This window comes from Pyrgilauda ruficollis, unplaced genomic scaffold (assembly GCF_017590135.1).
Source record: "Pyrgilauda ruficollis isolate IOZ18807 unplaced genomic scaffold, ASM1759013v1 scaffold36, whole genome shotgun sequence".
Taxonomy (NCBI): Eukaryota; Metazoa; Chordata; class Aves; order Passeriformes; family Passeridae; genus Pyrgilauda; species Pyrgilauda ruficollis.
Genome location: NW_024525045.1, coordinates 5068577 through 5085708, shown reverse-complemented (window position 1 = coordinate 5085708; position 17132 = coordinate 5068577). Strand labels below are relative to the sequence as shown.

The window sequence follows — 17132 nt, the reverse complement described above, 5'->3', positions numbered from 1 at the left end:
TGTTGTACTGTTTGGAAGGTAAGTAGTATGCCCAGATGTGGCTCTTTGAATAATTTCACTCCTCCTTCATATTCTTCCCATCTCTTTCCCACTGAGATTTATTTAATCCTACTTGAGAAAGAGAACTGATCAAGATGGGAGTTATTTCAGCATCTGTTGATGCTGAATCATGACTTCATTTCTCCCGTCCTTTTTACTCTTGAGGATTTAGCAATTCCCTCCAAGACTCTCAACTTCTCTTGTCTTCTGTTAATTAAAAACCAGCTAGGATTGCCTGCTAATTGCACACTGGTTTAACAAAGCCTGGCCTGTTGCTGTGTTTATTTTAAGTGTCACATGAATAGGCAGCAGCAGGTTTTACTGGCACTTCTCTTCAAGTGTGTGGTTTTTGCATGTACTGTGCTGAGTTGGGAAAAAGGTCTCACTAGAAATATTTTTCTTGAGAAATATTTAAAAGAATATTCTTATGTTTCAAATCTTGCATAAAATTGACAGCATTGATAGATTTAAATACCAACAACAGGGAAAGCAAGAAGGGGCACAAAGGGAAACCAGCATGACCATTGTGACCATGCCAAGAGCTTGTTCCAGTATGTCCTAGCAAGGGATGGTGAGTGCCCACGGCTGGGGACATCCAGCTCCTTGGCAAGCTCAGCCAAGCTGCACCTTCAAAACCCATCTGAAGATGTCACTGTCTATTTTTTAGCATCTCAGAACAGCTGTAGGAGTCACATGTCTTATTCTTATTCATTGCACAACACCACCCTCACCTATTGTGCGTTAAAAAACCAAACCAAAACAACAGCTTTCTGTAAATACAGCTTTAGTTTTCCTGCAGCCTCCTTAGCAGCTCTCCGTGGAAATTCAGTGTCTGCCTCAGGGACCCCCAGTGGGGTGTGACAGCGACAGGGCGGCAGCAGTCACACAGAGGTACACCCTGAGCAGCAGCAGTCACAGCACATCCAAAAGCGGTCCGCTGTCCTTCGGCAAGGAGGAGTCCGTCAGGCAGGCATGGTTTCGGTCATATGAAGAATTCCTCCTCCTCCTCCTCCTCCCGTGCGGGCCGTGCCGGGCTGGCCGGTGCGGGCGGGGGGCAGCGCGGGGCTCCGGGCGCTGCTCGGCCCCTCCCGGCCGCGGCCGCTGCCCCGGGGGCCGGCAGCGGCAGGAGGCTGCTCCGCAGGGCCCCGGGGAGCAGGCTGAGCGGGCCGGGGCTCGGCAGGGCCAGCCCGGTGCCCGCGCTGGTCTCCGGCAGAGGAGGCCGCAGGCTCCCGCCCGCCTGCCCGCGGAGCGGCGCCCGGCACGGCCGCGCTGCTGCCCCGGGAGCGGAGCGCACGGGCCTCGGGGCGGCACTGCCCGCCCGCCCACAGGCGAGGCCTGCACTCGCCTCAGGCTTTGCTTTACCCTTCAGAGCTCTGAGCTCATGGCTTCCCCGCCCAGGGTGACCCTGTTTTACAGAGAGAGGGGCTGGCACACACTCCTGCGGGATTCGTCCACTGCCTGTATTACGGTGCTGCTGGGAAAGCCCGATGTTTGTTTCAGGGGTCCTGGAGCTGCTTTGAACCTGTTGGAAATCAGAGAGAAGCCGGTTACCACACACCTCTGGCCTGACCGAGGATGATGCTCTCGCCCAGCCCCGCTGTGCTGGGGTCACCTGCAGCCTGGGTCAGCTCACCTGGGGAAGTCCCTGCCGAAGGAGGCTGTGGATAGAAAAAATCCACATGCATTCCAGGAGAACCCAGATAAACACTTGGAAAGGAGAGCCACTGCCAGTTACCACAACGGGTTTCGGGGGGAATGACAACTCCATGTGGAGTCTGTGAGCAGAGCCTGGGATTTAGTTTGCAATATGGCAGGAGGTCGGGGCAGGGGGGTAAATTGCAGGTACTCAAAAGAAAGATTTACAGTATGGGCTGAAGAGTTGCAGAATAAAGCTCTAGGCTGTCAGCCTGCTGTCTGGAGCTTGGACACAAGACACATCCTCGAGTTCAAGTGGATTACACCTTCCTTTCTGAGGAGCACAGTGCAGCATGTCACATCCCCAGACAAGCTTCCAAATTTCCTGCCAGTGAATTCATGTACGTCTGTCAGCTCAAAGACCTTGTATCTACAGCAGGAAGAGCCACAGAGTAATTTAGGAAGGGACCTTTGGAGGTCACCTGGCCCAGTCCCCTGCTCCAGGTAGGACCAACTTCAAAGCTATGTGAAGATTCCTAGGGCCTTGACCACTCTAAGAGGGTGAAAACCAGTTATAGATTGAGGCAGCAAGGGCTGCCCTAAGATTGGTGTTCAGAGCAGCATAAAAATAGGCTGAACCAAGTAATTAACTTTAACAGAGGACTTCTGGGAGGAAAAAGCCAGGGCAAACAATTTAAAATCCAAATTACAAGAAAAAATAACCAGAGGTGGGAGGAGTTATTAGAATGGAAAGATAGCACACTGAGCCAAACTTCCATTCTATTCACATGTATAATTCTCACTACATATGATCTCAGCGCAGACTTTGTCTTTTTTTTTTTTTTTTTTAAATTTAATTTCATATAACCTCTGGACTGCACACTTCAACAGAAAAGCCAGAGATTTCCTAGGACACATCTCTGTCACTTTCGCCCAACTGCAACTCACTTGTGATCTCACAGCCTTAATTGCAGGCAGTACTGTATCACTTAACAAAATTTTTGGTTTTGGATGCCAAAAATCTGCTTTGAAAAACATTTATACAGCAATGGCTTATCAGAAAAAGATTAGGCTGCTACAGTCTTTTTTTTGAGGCAGAGGACAAAGATGTTAAGCTAGCATGCCCTAGAATGCATCAATAACCTGTATTTCAGGCAAGCAGTAATGATGTTAATTTAACTGTATAAAAACTTTCCAAGGATCAGCGTTGCCCTGATTTTTTAAGTTTTTCTAAGCCTTCTGATGTTTACATTCTTGTAACAAAGCTTCTCACACACTTTATGTAAATAACTTACTGTTTTGCATTCTGTTATAGAAGAAGAGAAATTTGATAGACTGCTAGTTTGTCCAGTGTCATTGGAGAGGTGGCACTTTCACCCTCCAATCCACTGCCACTTTTGGAAATCTATAAATGCTGGAGTCAGAAATTAAAAAGTCCCTTTTTACCTTGAAAGAGCAGCATGTCCGCATCATGTTGTTTCGTGTCCTATAGTGACAGATCAGTGCTTATATTTATCAACAGCATCACAGCACTGACAGACACCAATTACTGCGTTCACAAATTAGAAAGAAAACATGAACTAACAAAATCATAATTTCCATTTTGAACCAGTGCTGCTTTCCTTGGAAACAAGTAGATAAAAGTAGCTAAACCCTCCTCTTGAGAGCCCCACAGGCTTACCTTGAGCAGAATTGTGTTTCCTTCGTAGTCCTGTGTTTGCCACCTGGTGCTGCTGATGGGAACACAGGGGTTGGGCAGGAGGGGCACCAGCTGCCCGATTTCCTGCACCCTGAACTGCAGGGCTGCCGAGTCGGGGGGCTCGGCCGTCACCCCCAGGGGCAGCTGCTTCAGGCACAGCTGCACGGCCACGTCTGGGGTGGCGTGCAGCACGAAGACACACAGAGTGCTCTTCTGCAGAGTGCCTTCCTTCTGGAGGATCAGCTCGTAGAGCCTGACTGCGTCCTCGTAGTTGTCAAAGCTGCAGTAGAGGGTGACCCGCAGGATTTCGGGGCCGCGTTGCGCCCGCCTGACGCCCCACACGGGCAGCTGCTCGTCCAGCCCGTAGAAGTCCTGCTGGCACGGGGCACAGGGAGGGCTCTGCCCATTGGCAAACTGGGCACGCTGGTAGCGCCAGGGAGGGCGCTGGAATTGCTCGTGGACCTGGAAAATCCGTTCTTCTCCCAAGTCCTCGTGCAGGAAAACGAGGATGGATATTCCAGGAAAGCTGCAGCTCCTCTTGCGGTACCTCTCGTAGTATTTCAGCGGAGGAGTTCGCTCAGACACCAGGAAAAGGCGAATGTCCAGGCAGAGCCAGTCCAAAAGCCGATCCAGAGTCTGCTGCAGAGGAAATGAGTGTCCCAAATGGGTGAAGAGATGCACAGTCAGCAGAGACTCTGCTCCATCATCCATCGCAGAGACTCCAGGCAAAAAAACTAGACAAATTGATGCCTTCCTTTGCCTCGGGAACACAAGGGTGTATTCTGAGCCTTGAAAAGAATGAGTTTGGACTCCTACAGGCTTTGCAGTAACTTGATGAAACACGTGGGTAAGCACAGTGAACGTGCAGAGGGGGCAGGTGCGGAGTGAAAGGCTTTAAGCGAGCGGTCCCAAGTCACATCAAGGCTCACTCCCAGCTCTGGGGCTGTGGGCACTGAGTACCTGCGACCCAAGTGTCCAGGAACAGCACTGCATCCTCCTGCTGCTGCCTGTCGCAACACAGGACAGCAGAGATGCACAGCACTGCGACACAAGCAGCGGTTTTCCAGGGTGAAGGGATGCTCACTTGTTCCCAGCAGTGGAAGTGGCTGCTCTGGACTCAGCTGGGTCCCACCAGTGCAATCACTGCCTTTGCCAAAGCCCGCATGGCTGAAACCCTCAGCAAATTTCCTTGTAGTCAGCAGGCTGGCTTTGGCTCATTGTAAAAAGCCTGTGATCTTTGTGAGTCCCACCCTTCTGGGGCACGCAGATAAGCTGCTCTTTGAAAACAAGGAAGGAAAACAAAATAACAAAAGAAAAGACCCAACCATGTGAATATAACAGATAACAATAAGGGCAGATACAAATCAGGAAAGAGGAGCTTTGGGAAAAAACCTCAACTCATAGTAACACCTTTCACAACACAGGTAACTTGGTGCCTAGCTGGAAACCAGGTCTGGGTTATTGTACATAACCCATAAAAGCTGGGTACCAGGCTTCCCATTTTCAGTGCCCTCTTTGCTTCTTTTTCCTCCTTTACTTTTTTTTTTTTTTTTTTTTTTTTCCCCTGAGATACCCATGTAATCAGCAGCCTTAATCGAAGGCCAGGGTTTTTTTTCTTGCTCCTTGGGTTTGCATATTGGTACTTAGCTTACTGCATAAGCTACACTAGGAATGCTGAAAATACACTGCTTTCCAAGTCTCTTCTAGTGTGGACAATAAATCACACTGTCCCTTCATCTCCCTGTTTGCCAGCCCAGCAGCAGCACAATACAGGTCAAGCCAAACCTACTTCCTACACAGAGCTGCCCCCACTGTAGCCAGCATTTAAATCAAAACTGGCGCCTCTGGTGATCTGTCCAGCTCCATCTAATTAAGGGCAGCACATCTCTCTCTGCTGACATGCCAACTTCCCTCTCAAACAGCCAAGCACACAAAGCAGTGTGTTTCACTGTTAAGAAATCCCAGCATTAATAAGTCTGTTACTCAAAATTCTGAACTATTTTTTTTTTAATATGACCCTAACTTTATATTCAACTAAGTAAAATCTCCAGGGTCTAAAGGTATAAGCAGCAGTGCCTTGGTTTCCTTTAGTGAGACCTCTCTCACTGGTAGAAACTCACACTCATGCTTAAAAAGCTACACTGACACCAATGTACAATAAAAAAAAATTTTAAAAGTCTATAAAATGAGGGAAAAAAATATTTTGCACCCACCTGCAACACTGCGAGCAAGTAACAACTGCTGTTGGGAGGGAGACAAAAACAAAATCCAGCCTTCAGACAATTGCAGGAAGACAGTGAAGAGTGCAAGTGCTCAAATCATTAAAATGCTCTAGATGAGCTCTGAACAACACAATTTCACTAAAATATGGAAAAGGAAATGATTCATCAACTCCTTGCTACAGGGCAGGAGCAGGCAGTCATCTGCCTTCCTGCCTGTGAAGAACAGGGGAGTTTGCCTGTACAGGAAAACACAAACTGAGTAAATTCATCAGGGCTTGTTTTGTGGCTGGGAGCAGCTCCCATGAGCGGGTTCCCCTGTTCCCACCCCAGGTGAAGATCCTTGGGCTGCTACTGCACCTCAGCCAGTGCCTGCCCCACTGCCCCTCCTCTCTGGAGCAGGACCCCACTCCTGCCCTGCAGCCTGCTCCCTCCCAGGGCAGTGGAGAGGGAGCAAGGGCAGGCTTTCCTCGTGCAGAGCTGTCACTGCTGGCTTGTGCAGCTCTCAGCCCCAGGCCTGCTCCAATCTGCTGGATAAAATCTGGTGGGCAGCTGCAGCTCTGTGGTGGGTGTGACAGAGGACTGAGGATGTGAATTCTTGGACAGCAAGTGGAGAGTAAGGGCTGAGGGAATGATGCAGAAACCTCGGCCCTCTCCGTGGCCAGGGGGAGGCAAATTGTTTTCCAGATGGGCAGGTGCCTCCCACAGAGGCTGCTGAAGGTATGCAGCATCTCTCCTGTTTTCACAATGTCCAAAAACCTGAGCCTTACAAAAAGGGCTAAATCCTGAATCCTCCACCATGTGTTTCTTCTGTACTTGCTGGGGTGAGACAAGGAACCAATCTCAGCTCTGAAACTCTACCTGATGAAGCTGCCTGTAGAACAGTTTTAGGGCTGATTATCAGCTCCCCAGCAGGTCAGGAGAACCCACCAATCCTACTGCAAGGAGCATGAGAGGAGCTGAAGCTCAGCCTTTTCCTGACCCTCTCCCTCTCCTGCTGGGGGGCAGCCCCACCACCCAGCCAAACCCTCCTGCTCCTCTTCCACTTGCTCTGACAACTCAGTATCCTTGGGGAAGGGCTCAAACCAGGCTCCTCAGCCTCAGACAAGGGTATCCTCATGCCCTCCCTTTGTGTCCAATCTACTGCTCCCCAAGCCTTGGGATAAAGCCTGGGTGCAATGGCCCTGACTGCTGCAGCTGGTGAGCTCAGAGACTTCACCCACTGCTGGCATCAAGGGAACACAAAACTGCCACAACATGCCTTCCTTCACAGCTTTTTCCCTGCAACCAGCCCTAGCCCTAGACTGATTTCCTGCCTCGGGCTAGGGAAAAGGGAAGACTGATGGCTGCCACCAGAACAAAGTGCTGGCTTTTGCTGGGCCATCTAAGAAAAGCCAAGCGCTGATTTCACTCCGATCCTGGAATGGAATGAATCCTTGCCTTCCTCTCTGCCTCCCCTTCCCCCAGCTTCCCAGTCGCTGCCAAAAGGAAAAGCACATTTTTCATTGTGACCTACTGAACGCGCCAGGAAAGATTTCTGCAAAAGATTAGAAAAATAGCAGTTCAATCATACATGAAAAGTCACTTTGCTGAGGGGAGGAGGGGTGAACACTTCTGATATGGGACTCAAAAACCTCAGGGCCCCATTCCCACCTGGCAGTGACTGGTAACACAGCAGAACATACAGGAAGCTGCTGGGGCATCCAGCTGTGTGTAAGAGCAGGACAAATATGAACTGGCACTAATGCATGCACTGGTAAGCCCTGCACAAATTAAAGTCCAAACATAAACAACTAATAAACATGTTATGGTATGAAACCTCAGAGAATACTGTCTGCTGTAAGCCTAAAATTCTACAGTGGAAAGTCTTTTAATTAATTTAATTAAAAATTCCTTTTCATAATCAGTTCCTGAGTTGTGCCTAGTCCTCTGCACTGTTGAGAGCCCTTTGCTCCAGCTGACACCATCAAAAGTGATGATGCATCACAAGATTTAATAAGTTCAGAGCAACACCTGTAAGGAAGGTACTTTACAAAGATTATTAGAATGTAATTAACTGGAGAGACACTGAGTATGTATTACCTAAGCACCTCGGGAGAAGGCCTCATTAAATACATGACTCAGGCTTCCTAATTTCCTTTAAAAACTTTTTTTGTTTTACACCAATCTCAAGCTCTGCCTATAACAAGGACAAAACTACTAAACTAACCTACTAGATGACAATTATATACAGCATACACAGTACAGAGATAAAAATAAAGATTAAGGCCTTACTTGAATACAAAAGCCTTTTCAGAGGTTGTCTCTGGCTTCAAACCCTGTGACTCCAATCCATCATCACTTTGGAGGAACTAAAGACCCAATAACCAAAAGACCAAAACCCCATCTAACCTACTGCATTTGAGTAGATTAAACCACATCTTCCCTGTGCACCTGGTGACTGCAGTAAGGAAAATAAGCAAAGTTATCCTCAGGTGATGCAGGCTTTGGGGCAAGGGCAAGGCTGAAAACAGCACTGGGACACAGAGGTGAGCTTCCTAGTAGTAACAAATATGTTGTAGAAAGGCACGGCATGGCCTTGGCTGGTTGTCATATTCATCTCTCACCAGATTATGTGTCCTCAGCCAGGGCACTAGCAGACACTTCCATTTTTCCTCAGTTTTCAGTTTGTCTAAAATATCTTTTAAAAAACCCAAAACACTCCATGCACCCAAATCGAGACCCACTAAACATAATGAGCCAATTGGAGGTTATAGCAGAAACAAGTATTTGGTAACAAAGGTCAGAGAAGGGGTCAGGTTGGAAGGGCCCTCCATGGGGCATCGGGTCCAACCTCCCTGCTCAGGCAGGATCAGCCCAGAGCACATGGCATAGGAGTGGGTCCAGATGGTTCTGGAATATCTCCAGTGAGGGGAGACTCCACACCCTCTCTGGGCAACCTGATCCAATGAAGAAGTTATTCCTCACATTCAGGTGCAACTTCCTGGGCATCAGTTTCTGCCATTGCCTCTTGTCCTATTGCTTCACACCACAGAGCAGAGCCTGGTCCATTCTCTCGACACCCTCCCTTCAGTCCCTTATAGACATTGATTTGATCCCCCCTCAGCCTTCTTAAGACAGAACAAGCCCAACTCTCTCAGCTTTTCCTGTGGTGACATTGAAGAGCCAGCATTCAGCACTGACCCAAATGGCATCTCTGGGATCCCTCTGCCACATCCCCAGTGTCACCCTTCCACAGGTCAGAGTGGGATGAAGGGGAAGTCAGCCTGCTACACATGAATTTAAGTGCCCAACTTCAGGGACTCATTTCTGGAAGTTTTAACCCAGCAATTTTTATATACATTACACCTCCATTAAAAACTTCCAGAAAAAGAAAACAGGCAGATCTGAACAAACCCAAGACTTGCAGGGCCCAGTGAAGTGTTTGTTTAATCAGCTTACATTTAGCATTGTTGAAGGCGACTGAGAGCAGAATTCTTGGAAGGCCAGCAGCAGAGAGTGGATGTGACTGCACCCTGCCGAGTGCTAATAAGAGCGAGCCCCCAGGAGGTGCTGACCCCGCCAGCGAGGCCAAGCTCCAGCTTCAGGAACAAGTCAGACCCACGCACTGTGAAGGCTTCTAATTACTCCCTTTCCTGAAGACAACCTTCCTGAGATACAGAATATTACACCCAAACTTCTAATTAAGAGAGCCTTGGCCTGGATCCCACATTATTCTGGAATTGCAGATTTACATAATTAAGTTAATACCAAATGCTGCGACAGACAAGCTGCAGGAGATTATTGGCCTCATCTTTAACAGAATTTCAAAAGAAGCAAGATCCAAACAGCCAACAAATATTAGCAGAAGTGGCTCTCGAGGTCTAGGAAACTCAGGCATTACTGGGATTTGGGGCATGTTCTGGTAACTCTGCAAAGGAAAATCTGCACCTGAACTCAAAAGCCATTGTAAGGCACCACCAGGCTCTAACGTAACATCACTCTGAGGACTGCAGGACTTCTTATTGTGAATTTTTCCTCCCAAAACCAGAACTGTTAAAATGAATGCTATTCACAAACAGGGGCTGGAAGTTGCACCTTCTGGTGGATGCCCCTTTTCTGCCTCCGGGTTTTACTCAGGCAAACAGGAGCATGTGGCTCTTCAGACAGCTCCCTTGTCCTGTCTACAGCTAGTCCAGGTCAGCAGCTCCAGGACTGGGAAGGTGAAACAGGCCTTTCCCTCCTGAGCAGCAGTTTGCTTCTTGCTTTAGGGCAAGCAGCTGCTGAGAGCAGGCAGATTGTCAGGCTGGCTGGAGACCCAGGCAGATCTCATGCTGCTACATACAATCACACCACATTTGCAAGATTTTCTTTGCAGGTAAAAAATGTGGAAAAAAAAAAAGTCAGAGATTGTGTTTGAGAATACCAGAAGCACCAGCCTAAACCTCAGTGGCTTACAGTGGAATGGGGCAGAATGCACTTACCAGTCTGTGCACTTCCCAAAAAAAGCTGGGCTGTCCTTGAAAAACTTGGCTTAATTTAAAAGACTGTAAAAATAGAGACACTCACATTATCATATTTACATCTAATTTCCTTAAAGCAAGGACTAATGCTGTGGCTTTCTTTCCACATATCAGATAAATACAGTGTGGTCAAGCACTAACCTAATGAGAATAAATAACTGAGATTAAAAACAAGAGGATAAAAATACCACCAGACTAAACATGATCCTAACAGCCCACCTGGACAGAAAGCATAATTCTCCCTGGGCAATAAGACCACATCCATGGATTTTTCAAAGCACATTTGTTACTTCAGCTAAAGTGCAGAAGATGCCAAAGAAGCTAAAGATGCTAAAAAGTACAGAAGCAGAGTGATTTGAGAACCTGGAGCCTATCTCCTATCCATTGCAATAGTATTTTCACTCTTTTCTACTATTTACCAATTCCTAAAATCTCATTTTTCTGTTGCTCATCCTTTTATGATGCCATTATTACCTGAGCAGATTGTGAATAAATATTATTCCGTGTTGGTATCATTCTATATCATCACCATCAGACAAGAGCAGAGTGGTGCAGTTTCAGGCATTACTCCCTCACCTGCGTCCCAGTTCAGAAAAGACCAACAGCTTCATTTGAATCACAATTCCTAGAACCAGAATTTATACTTGCCTCTTTGTGAAATTTGCATCCCTGGAGGAACACAACCCCCAGCTTCATCCAAGAGTGCAATGAGTAGCAATTTCTTCAAGGGAAGAAGCAGCTGAGCTGTCTCTTCGTGGAGCACCCAGGGCTCAGTCATGCAGCCTGGGGCTTGGGATGAATTCCTGCAGGTGTCACAGGTGAGTTTCCCAGCTCGGGCTGGGCCACCAGTCAAACACCAGCACTGGTGCTGGTCACCCTGCTGGCAACAGCCCTGCTCATACAGCAGAGCAGCACCTGTGGTGAACACACCAGAGCAGGGCTCTTACAAGAGCTCAGTGCTGAAGAATCCAGCAGGTGACAGTGCTTGGTGCCTCAGTGCTGCCCCTGCTTTCTCGCTCCCCTCTGGGTACCACAGCAGCACTCACTGCTGCTCACTGCTGCCTGGGGAGCAAGCTGCAGCGTCATTCTGCCCAGTGCAGCACTTCATAGTAAGAACCTCTGTACAACTGAAAAATCAGAGTTCATTGTCAAATTCCATCACTCAGAGAACATGACACATGCACAGGAAATACCCTGTTTCCAAGATTTCAGGTAAAAGTTATTTTGGGGGGGGGGGGGGGGGCTAAATCCCCCTGATTTCCACAATACCTGTTTCCTTTTAAAGGTAATGACCAGTGAGCCCCAGTCCTGCTCACATCGTGTAACTGCAGACCAACTGCTGGAACAACAGAGCTCAAGACACCAGGATTTCAGCCTTAGACAGGGTTGTTAGTATTTTTCTGTTAATTTCTTGAAACCCACTCCAAGTTCAGGATGTGCAAGGCACTCAGTACGTGCTAAGTCTCATGAGTCACTCCAGCTGTGCCACACTTATCTAAAGAAGTGGTTACAGCAAGGGAGAAATAAATAATAAACATAAATATATTTATCACTGCCAACTAATCCACAACCTTCTGTGGGTGAACTGTTGTCCTGTACCTTTATCCAGCTTTCAGCTGGATATGTAAGTTCTGCATCTTACAGTCTTTTCAAATGAACATGTCAGAGGACAGAGGAACTATTAAACTCACACTTTGGACTGAGCACAGTGGTTATTACATTTACTGTCCAAGCTATCAAAATGAGAGTATCAACAGAAATGCAGCTTTGTCCCGGACACACACAAGATGATGCCAGCTGTGCACATTATTTAGTCCAGTTCCAGGCTGTCAAACCAACCCTTGCTCTAAAGGGCTCCCTGGAAGGGGGAGCTCAGGATCAGAGTGCAGCTCCCCCTAAGCACCACGAGGGAAAAAGCAGAGCCAAAGGTTTGATTGAGCTATAGAGGTTCTGGCCAGTTTTGGACACGCAGAGGCCACAAGTAGTTCCAGTTTTTGGTACTTCTGAAAACATTGGAACCCCATCTCTGTGCAAGCTTATCACCAAAACTCTGCATTATGAAAGGCTCTATTACCATATGTATATATATGCAAGTATCACCCATCAGGAACTACACAATTTGATTGCAATACATGTGAATAAAAATACTTCAGCCATCCAGCATATTTACTGCAAAGCTCCACAGGGTGAAGGAAAGTAAATCTGACACCAGTGGCCGATTCTAAATGAGCAGTGGCAAGTAGAACAAATTGTGTTGCATTGGAAGCTTCAGGGTCAACAGAGCAAGGTTTGTCTTTGGAAAAGAGGAAAGACATGGCATTCAGGAGTAGCTTAACATCACAGACTTTGCCTGCTTGGCATTCATTTATTCTATAGCTAGTGGGGAAATTGTATGGATTAATTCCAGGGGACACAATGAGTAAATCAAAGCTGTAAAGATAGTGAACATGGAAAAGAGCAAGAAGTGCACCAGGGATCCATAGGATTATCACATTTGTTATGATGGTAAATGTGGAATACTGTAAATCCTTTTAAATAAACTCATGTACGAGGAAAGTACATGCCTACACATCTTCAAACAGCTATAAAACTCAAACCCTACTTTTAAAAATTCCAAATAATTAAACTCCATGTTTATTAAGTCTTGTTACTGCATTTAGCTGCACATTAATGCAAAGAAACCAAACTTACTAATAATTGCACTCACACATGTAATCCTACTAATGAAATTTTAACAAAATTACAAAGAAGCCGTAAGTAGATATTAAGGAAGAACTGAAATTAGATAAGGCTTAGCAGAATTCTACTATAGACTGTAAATGAAATTCCACTATCATACAAACATGTAAACATCAAACTCACCTTAAGCACAGTCCTAGTGATTTCTTCTTGTCTCTTACCGGAACTTTCTCATTCTCCATTTTTCAATCCTCTACCTCATGTTCAATGGCAAAGGGCATATTTTTGAAATCTGACTTCAGCAGAAGTCTCTTCCTGAATAGTGTCTTCAAAATTCTATTAAAATGGAAACTAAGCTCCTAATATTTTCTCTGAAGACAGCCATCATCACCTGCTGTTCTTCTGGCAAACACTCTTGCCCACACAGCTTTTAAAAACACACTCTTCAACACCTAATTATACAGTCATTCACACAACATTCAGCCTCAGCCTTCCAAAAGCCACCACAGAAGTAGGAAGCTTCAGCTGATGTACAACAGAAGTACAGAGGCAATGCACAGGACAAAGACCTCCTGTCCCAAATCACAACACTCATGTCTCTGTAAACTTCACAGGGAAAAGGACGTGAACCCATTCCTCCCTGCAAAGCACATGGGAAAACATTAACATGCAATATCACAACATTAATGCTTATAAAGAGTCGGTTATACATAAAAGAAATCCTTCATATTGGTACATGGAAGAGTGATTTACATTTTGAGGAAGATGTTTCTGATGACTTTAAACAAAATCAAAACCCCAGACCATCTGTATTTAGTACTGCTGTACTGGCTAAACAATGACCACATCTCTACTGAAGATTTGCATACCCTGTGCAGAAATAGAGGTGTTTTGTAACAGCCAGCAAACACCTTTTCAGTAGGGCCAATGGCCCAGCTCAATTCTTTTGGGGTAAATTCCTGATGGACAAGGGCAAGAAAGTTCTTCAGCCACCACCTCCTTCTGCTGATTCAAAAATTACTGTGTGTGTGTGCGTAGGTGTGTTGGAGGTGTGCAGTAAACTTAAAGCTTCATAAAAAAAGCTTCCAAATAGTCAAGCTAAAATACCATCCTAATTCCAGTCCCTCTCTTCAGAAGAAATATGCTACTCTTGAACAACAGCCAGGAATTGTACCTTAACAGGCTGGAGAGGGGTAAAATTGTGACACATTGTGAAAAACACTCTCCAGTCACACTGGAACGTTGCACCAGCACCACGCACTTGTTTAGCAGAGCCCATCAAGAACTGCTCTGGCAGATGCTCTACAACCAAGCTTTTCTTTTTGCTTCATTCCCAGCTCTTCATATTGGAAAGCCCATCCCAACTATGTTTTTCAAGACCTATGGGTGAAAGCATTGTGAACAAAGACAAAAAATACTGGTTTGAATTAAAGCAGAAAAATAGTTATAGCTGGGAAAGCACAGAATATGTGCATTGGAATGTCAGAAATATGGTTTAATAAAAACTGCAGTACAATGCACACTCAAAAATTTCTAACTGTGAGAAGAATGATGCCACCAAACTGCTATTTTTAATCTATTTTTTGCAGCATACTGTCAAGAAGAAAAAAAGTTTCAGGGTAAGAACTAAAAATTTCATTACAGTAACAATTTTTTATTGCATGTTTAAAATGCATTCTTAAAAACAAATAGTGCATGCTGGCTTCACTTTAATCTCCTGAAATATGCATTTATGATGGGAAGCCCTGGGGCTACAGCTCCATCTATGATGTTTATTAACAAAATATAATCCCAGTACATCCCCAGGGGACAGTATTTAGTTCCAAAAGATTGTCAACCCTGTACTCTAACACACTTGAATTAGTTGTTTGTGTACACTAAATCCATTTATTTTAAATTTATTTTGTCTACATTTAGTGAAATAAAAACATCGCCCTGTACAATCCACCATCAGCAGTGAGTACAACAGCAAAAATTATTATACAGTTTATACACACTAAAATCTTGTCCTTTTTCCTATAAAGAAACCAGAAAAAAATCTACTCAATATAGAGTTTAATTTAGGAGAACTCAAATTACAGAAGGGAAAGCCAAAATTATTACGGTCTTTTCTGAGCCCCCAGAAGTTCCTGATTCACGTTGTTGGAACAGTGAGTGCAGCTGGAAGAGTGAAGCATGCTCAAGTTGTCTTCCTGGGTCTTCAAAAAAATTAGCAAGTATTTAAATTAAACATGTCTAGTTAAAAAAACATTTGAAGCAGAGCAAGGTAAGTGGGAATTTTGCCTTACCACTCGTGGTTTCTTTTAAACCCAACTTATACAATGCGCGAAGTGCTAAGCAACACTACAGAAACACATTTACATCAACACTGAAGATCTGGGGAAATGAAATTCCAACAAATTTATTTTTTTAAATGAGCTGTATTTTCTAAAGTCATTTTTATTTCTCTGTTTTCATACAGTATTGAAAACAAACGCGGCACATTCACATTTTCCCGAAGAATTGTAAGGATGATCTCTACAGGGATAATGTTGAAAAGCCTGAAGCTCAATTAATTCATGTCAAAAACTCTCAAAAGGAGTAAAAGGCTTGATCTGAATGGTCTAGAACATGTACTGTAATTTAATAGAGAAGATGGTCGTCTTAATATTAATGATTTAAAAGAACTTCCCAGTTCATGCGAAGAGTATAGTCCAAGAATAAATCAAATTTTCTGAACGCATTTTATGCTACGTAAGTGTATACTTTGCGATCCTCAGGTGTTCGTGCCAAATATTCTCTCTCAATAAGTCCTTCAATACGTTTTTTAATAACAACTGGACTTGGTAGGAATCGGGCCTTCAGCTGCTGAGTTACCTAAAACAAAATAAAACCCAACAATAAAATCACAGTGCAAGGAAGAACTTGAAGTACCCTAACAGAACACAACAAACAGAAAAATGTATTAAGACAGATTGTGACAACTATGGAGCATAAAAAGCAGCCTTCAGACTTCTGACAGTCCCTCCACTTGCTTGCTCATGTTGGGGTATGATTCAAAGCTCCACAGAGGCATGGTCACAACCTGAGAATGCTCCCAATTTCACAACTCTAAGGGAGCTCAGGAATGCAAAATGTGTCATATCCTGGAGTTGTGTGAGCTTAGCAGTGAAAAGCAGCAGGACTGCTTCTCTGCTAAGAGCTCTCTCCAGCCTGGACCCAACAGCCAGTAACATGATCAAAGCCAAAAATAATGTAAAGAACACTGGTTTGCTTTTCAAGCAATTTAACATCATAACAGCACTAAAAGTAGGAAGGAAAACTAGATACACCCATGAGCACATGCTACAGTAAAGGGTAAGGATTTAGGTATGCCTTCAGACAGACATGGAGAAAAGAAAGGATGGGTTAAATACAGCATCTCTCCAAAGCTTTTCGGAATCATGTTAGTAAGAGCTAGGTAACTTTATTGAGTTAATAGCAAAAGCAAAACTCTGTACCAGCATACCTCTGCTACTAGCACATTGTGTTGCATCTTCTTTCTAGATTTCATTATCCGAACTATAGCAGCTTCTATCTCATGTTTTCTGTCATCATCTACTTTCTGCCTTGTTTCTTTCCTTTCTGGATCAGATTCTCCTTGTTTGGCAGCAACTTAAAGAAAACAGAGAATGTAAATTATGTTAGCAAAATTAAAATGTATTTCATTGTGTGTTAGCTTCACTATTTATTTCATCTAGACATCAAGTTATATTTTCCTGAGTTTTGACATTTTCAAAGTTGATTTTTTTTTTAAAATGAAAAACAGCCACAAGAACATACTAACACTTTCTGGCATATTTTGATAGCAACTGACAAGATAACAAACTGTTATTTAATTACGACTATGTTAAAATTTGAACAGTTCTCAACTCTGCTTACAGGCACAAGCACCAGCACTTCTATAAGCTAATGAAGTGGTTATTATACACTCAGCTTCCCTTATTTGTTAAACCCAAATCACTGCCCAAAACCATTATAAGCTACCTGGTACTTGAAAATGGCTGTTGTATCATGGGCTAAAAACATTATTCATTTCACTGCAGTACAGCAACTTATGAGGCAATTTTTCCTATTTCTGAATCAATCAGTAGGATATTTTTCATTTTATTATTTAATTTGAATTTTATTTTTCTTTCAGTATTTCCTGTAAGAGATAATTACAAATTTTGTCAAGTAAAAGGCTTAACTGACTTCCACACTGCTCTTGGCATTTGAATTTTCATTTTGATGCAACTAATCACCAAGAAAAAAACAAATTCTCCTTTTACCTCCATGGACATCAATCCTGCAAAAGATAATCTGAAGTTTTAAGGCAGATTTGGGACTGCAAGAGAGCAG

General features: G+C 44.6%; 2 protein-coding genes across 3 annotated transcripts in view; both read right to left on the bottom strand.

Annotated features, from left to right (window-relative positions):
* Positions 1-812: 812 nt before the first annotated feature.
* On the bottom strand, positions 813-5688 carry FAM124B (family with sequence similarity 124 member B). 2 transcript variants are annotated; one of them, XM_041475793.1, is made up of 3 exons: positions 5587-5688; positions 3356-4650; positions 813-1561 (listed from the first exon to the last, which is right to left on the bottom strand). In XM_041475793.1, the coding sequence occupies exons 2-3, from the start codon at positions 4082-4084 to the stop codon at positions 1022-1024; spliced, it is 1269 nt and encodes a 422-aa protein (XP_041331727.1). In that variant the 5' UTR covers positions 4085-4650; positions 5587-5688; the 3' UTR covers positions 813-1021. The 2 variants fall into 2 exon arrangements, with proteins under 2 accessions (XP_041331727.1, XP_041331726.1); XM_041475792.1 differs by having other exon boundaries at positions 3356-4645.
* A 9485-nt stretch (positions 5689-15173) lies between these two features.
* CUL3 (cullin 3) overlaps positions 15174-17132 on the bottom strand; it is a 55358-nt gene continuing 53399 nt past the window's right edge. Inside the window, exons 15-16 of the mRNA XM_041475667.1 lie at positions 16261-16406; positions 15174-15629 (exon numbers count right to left, since the gene is read on the bottom strand). Coding sequence (XP_041331601.1) covers positions 15498-15629; positions 16261-16406 — 278 coding nt within the window. The 3' untranslated portion in view covers positions 15174-15497. The remainder of the gene's footprint in view (positions 15630-16260; positions 16407-17132) is intronic.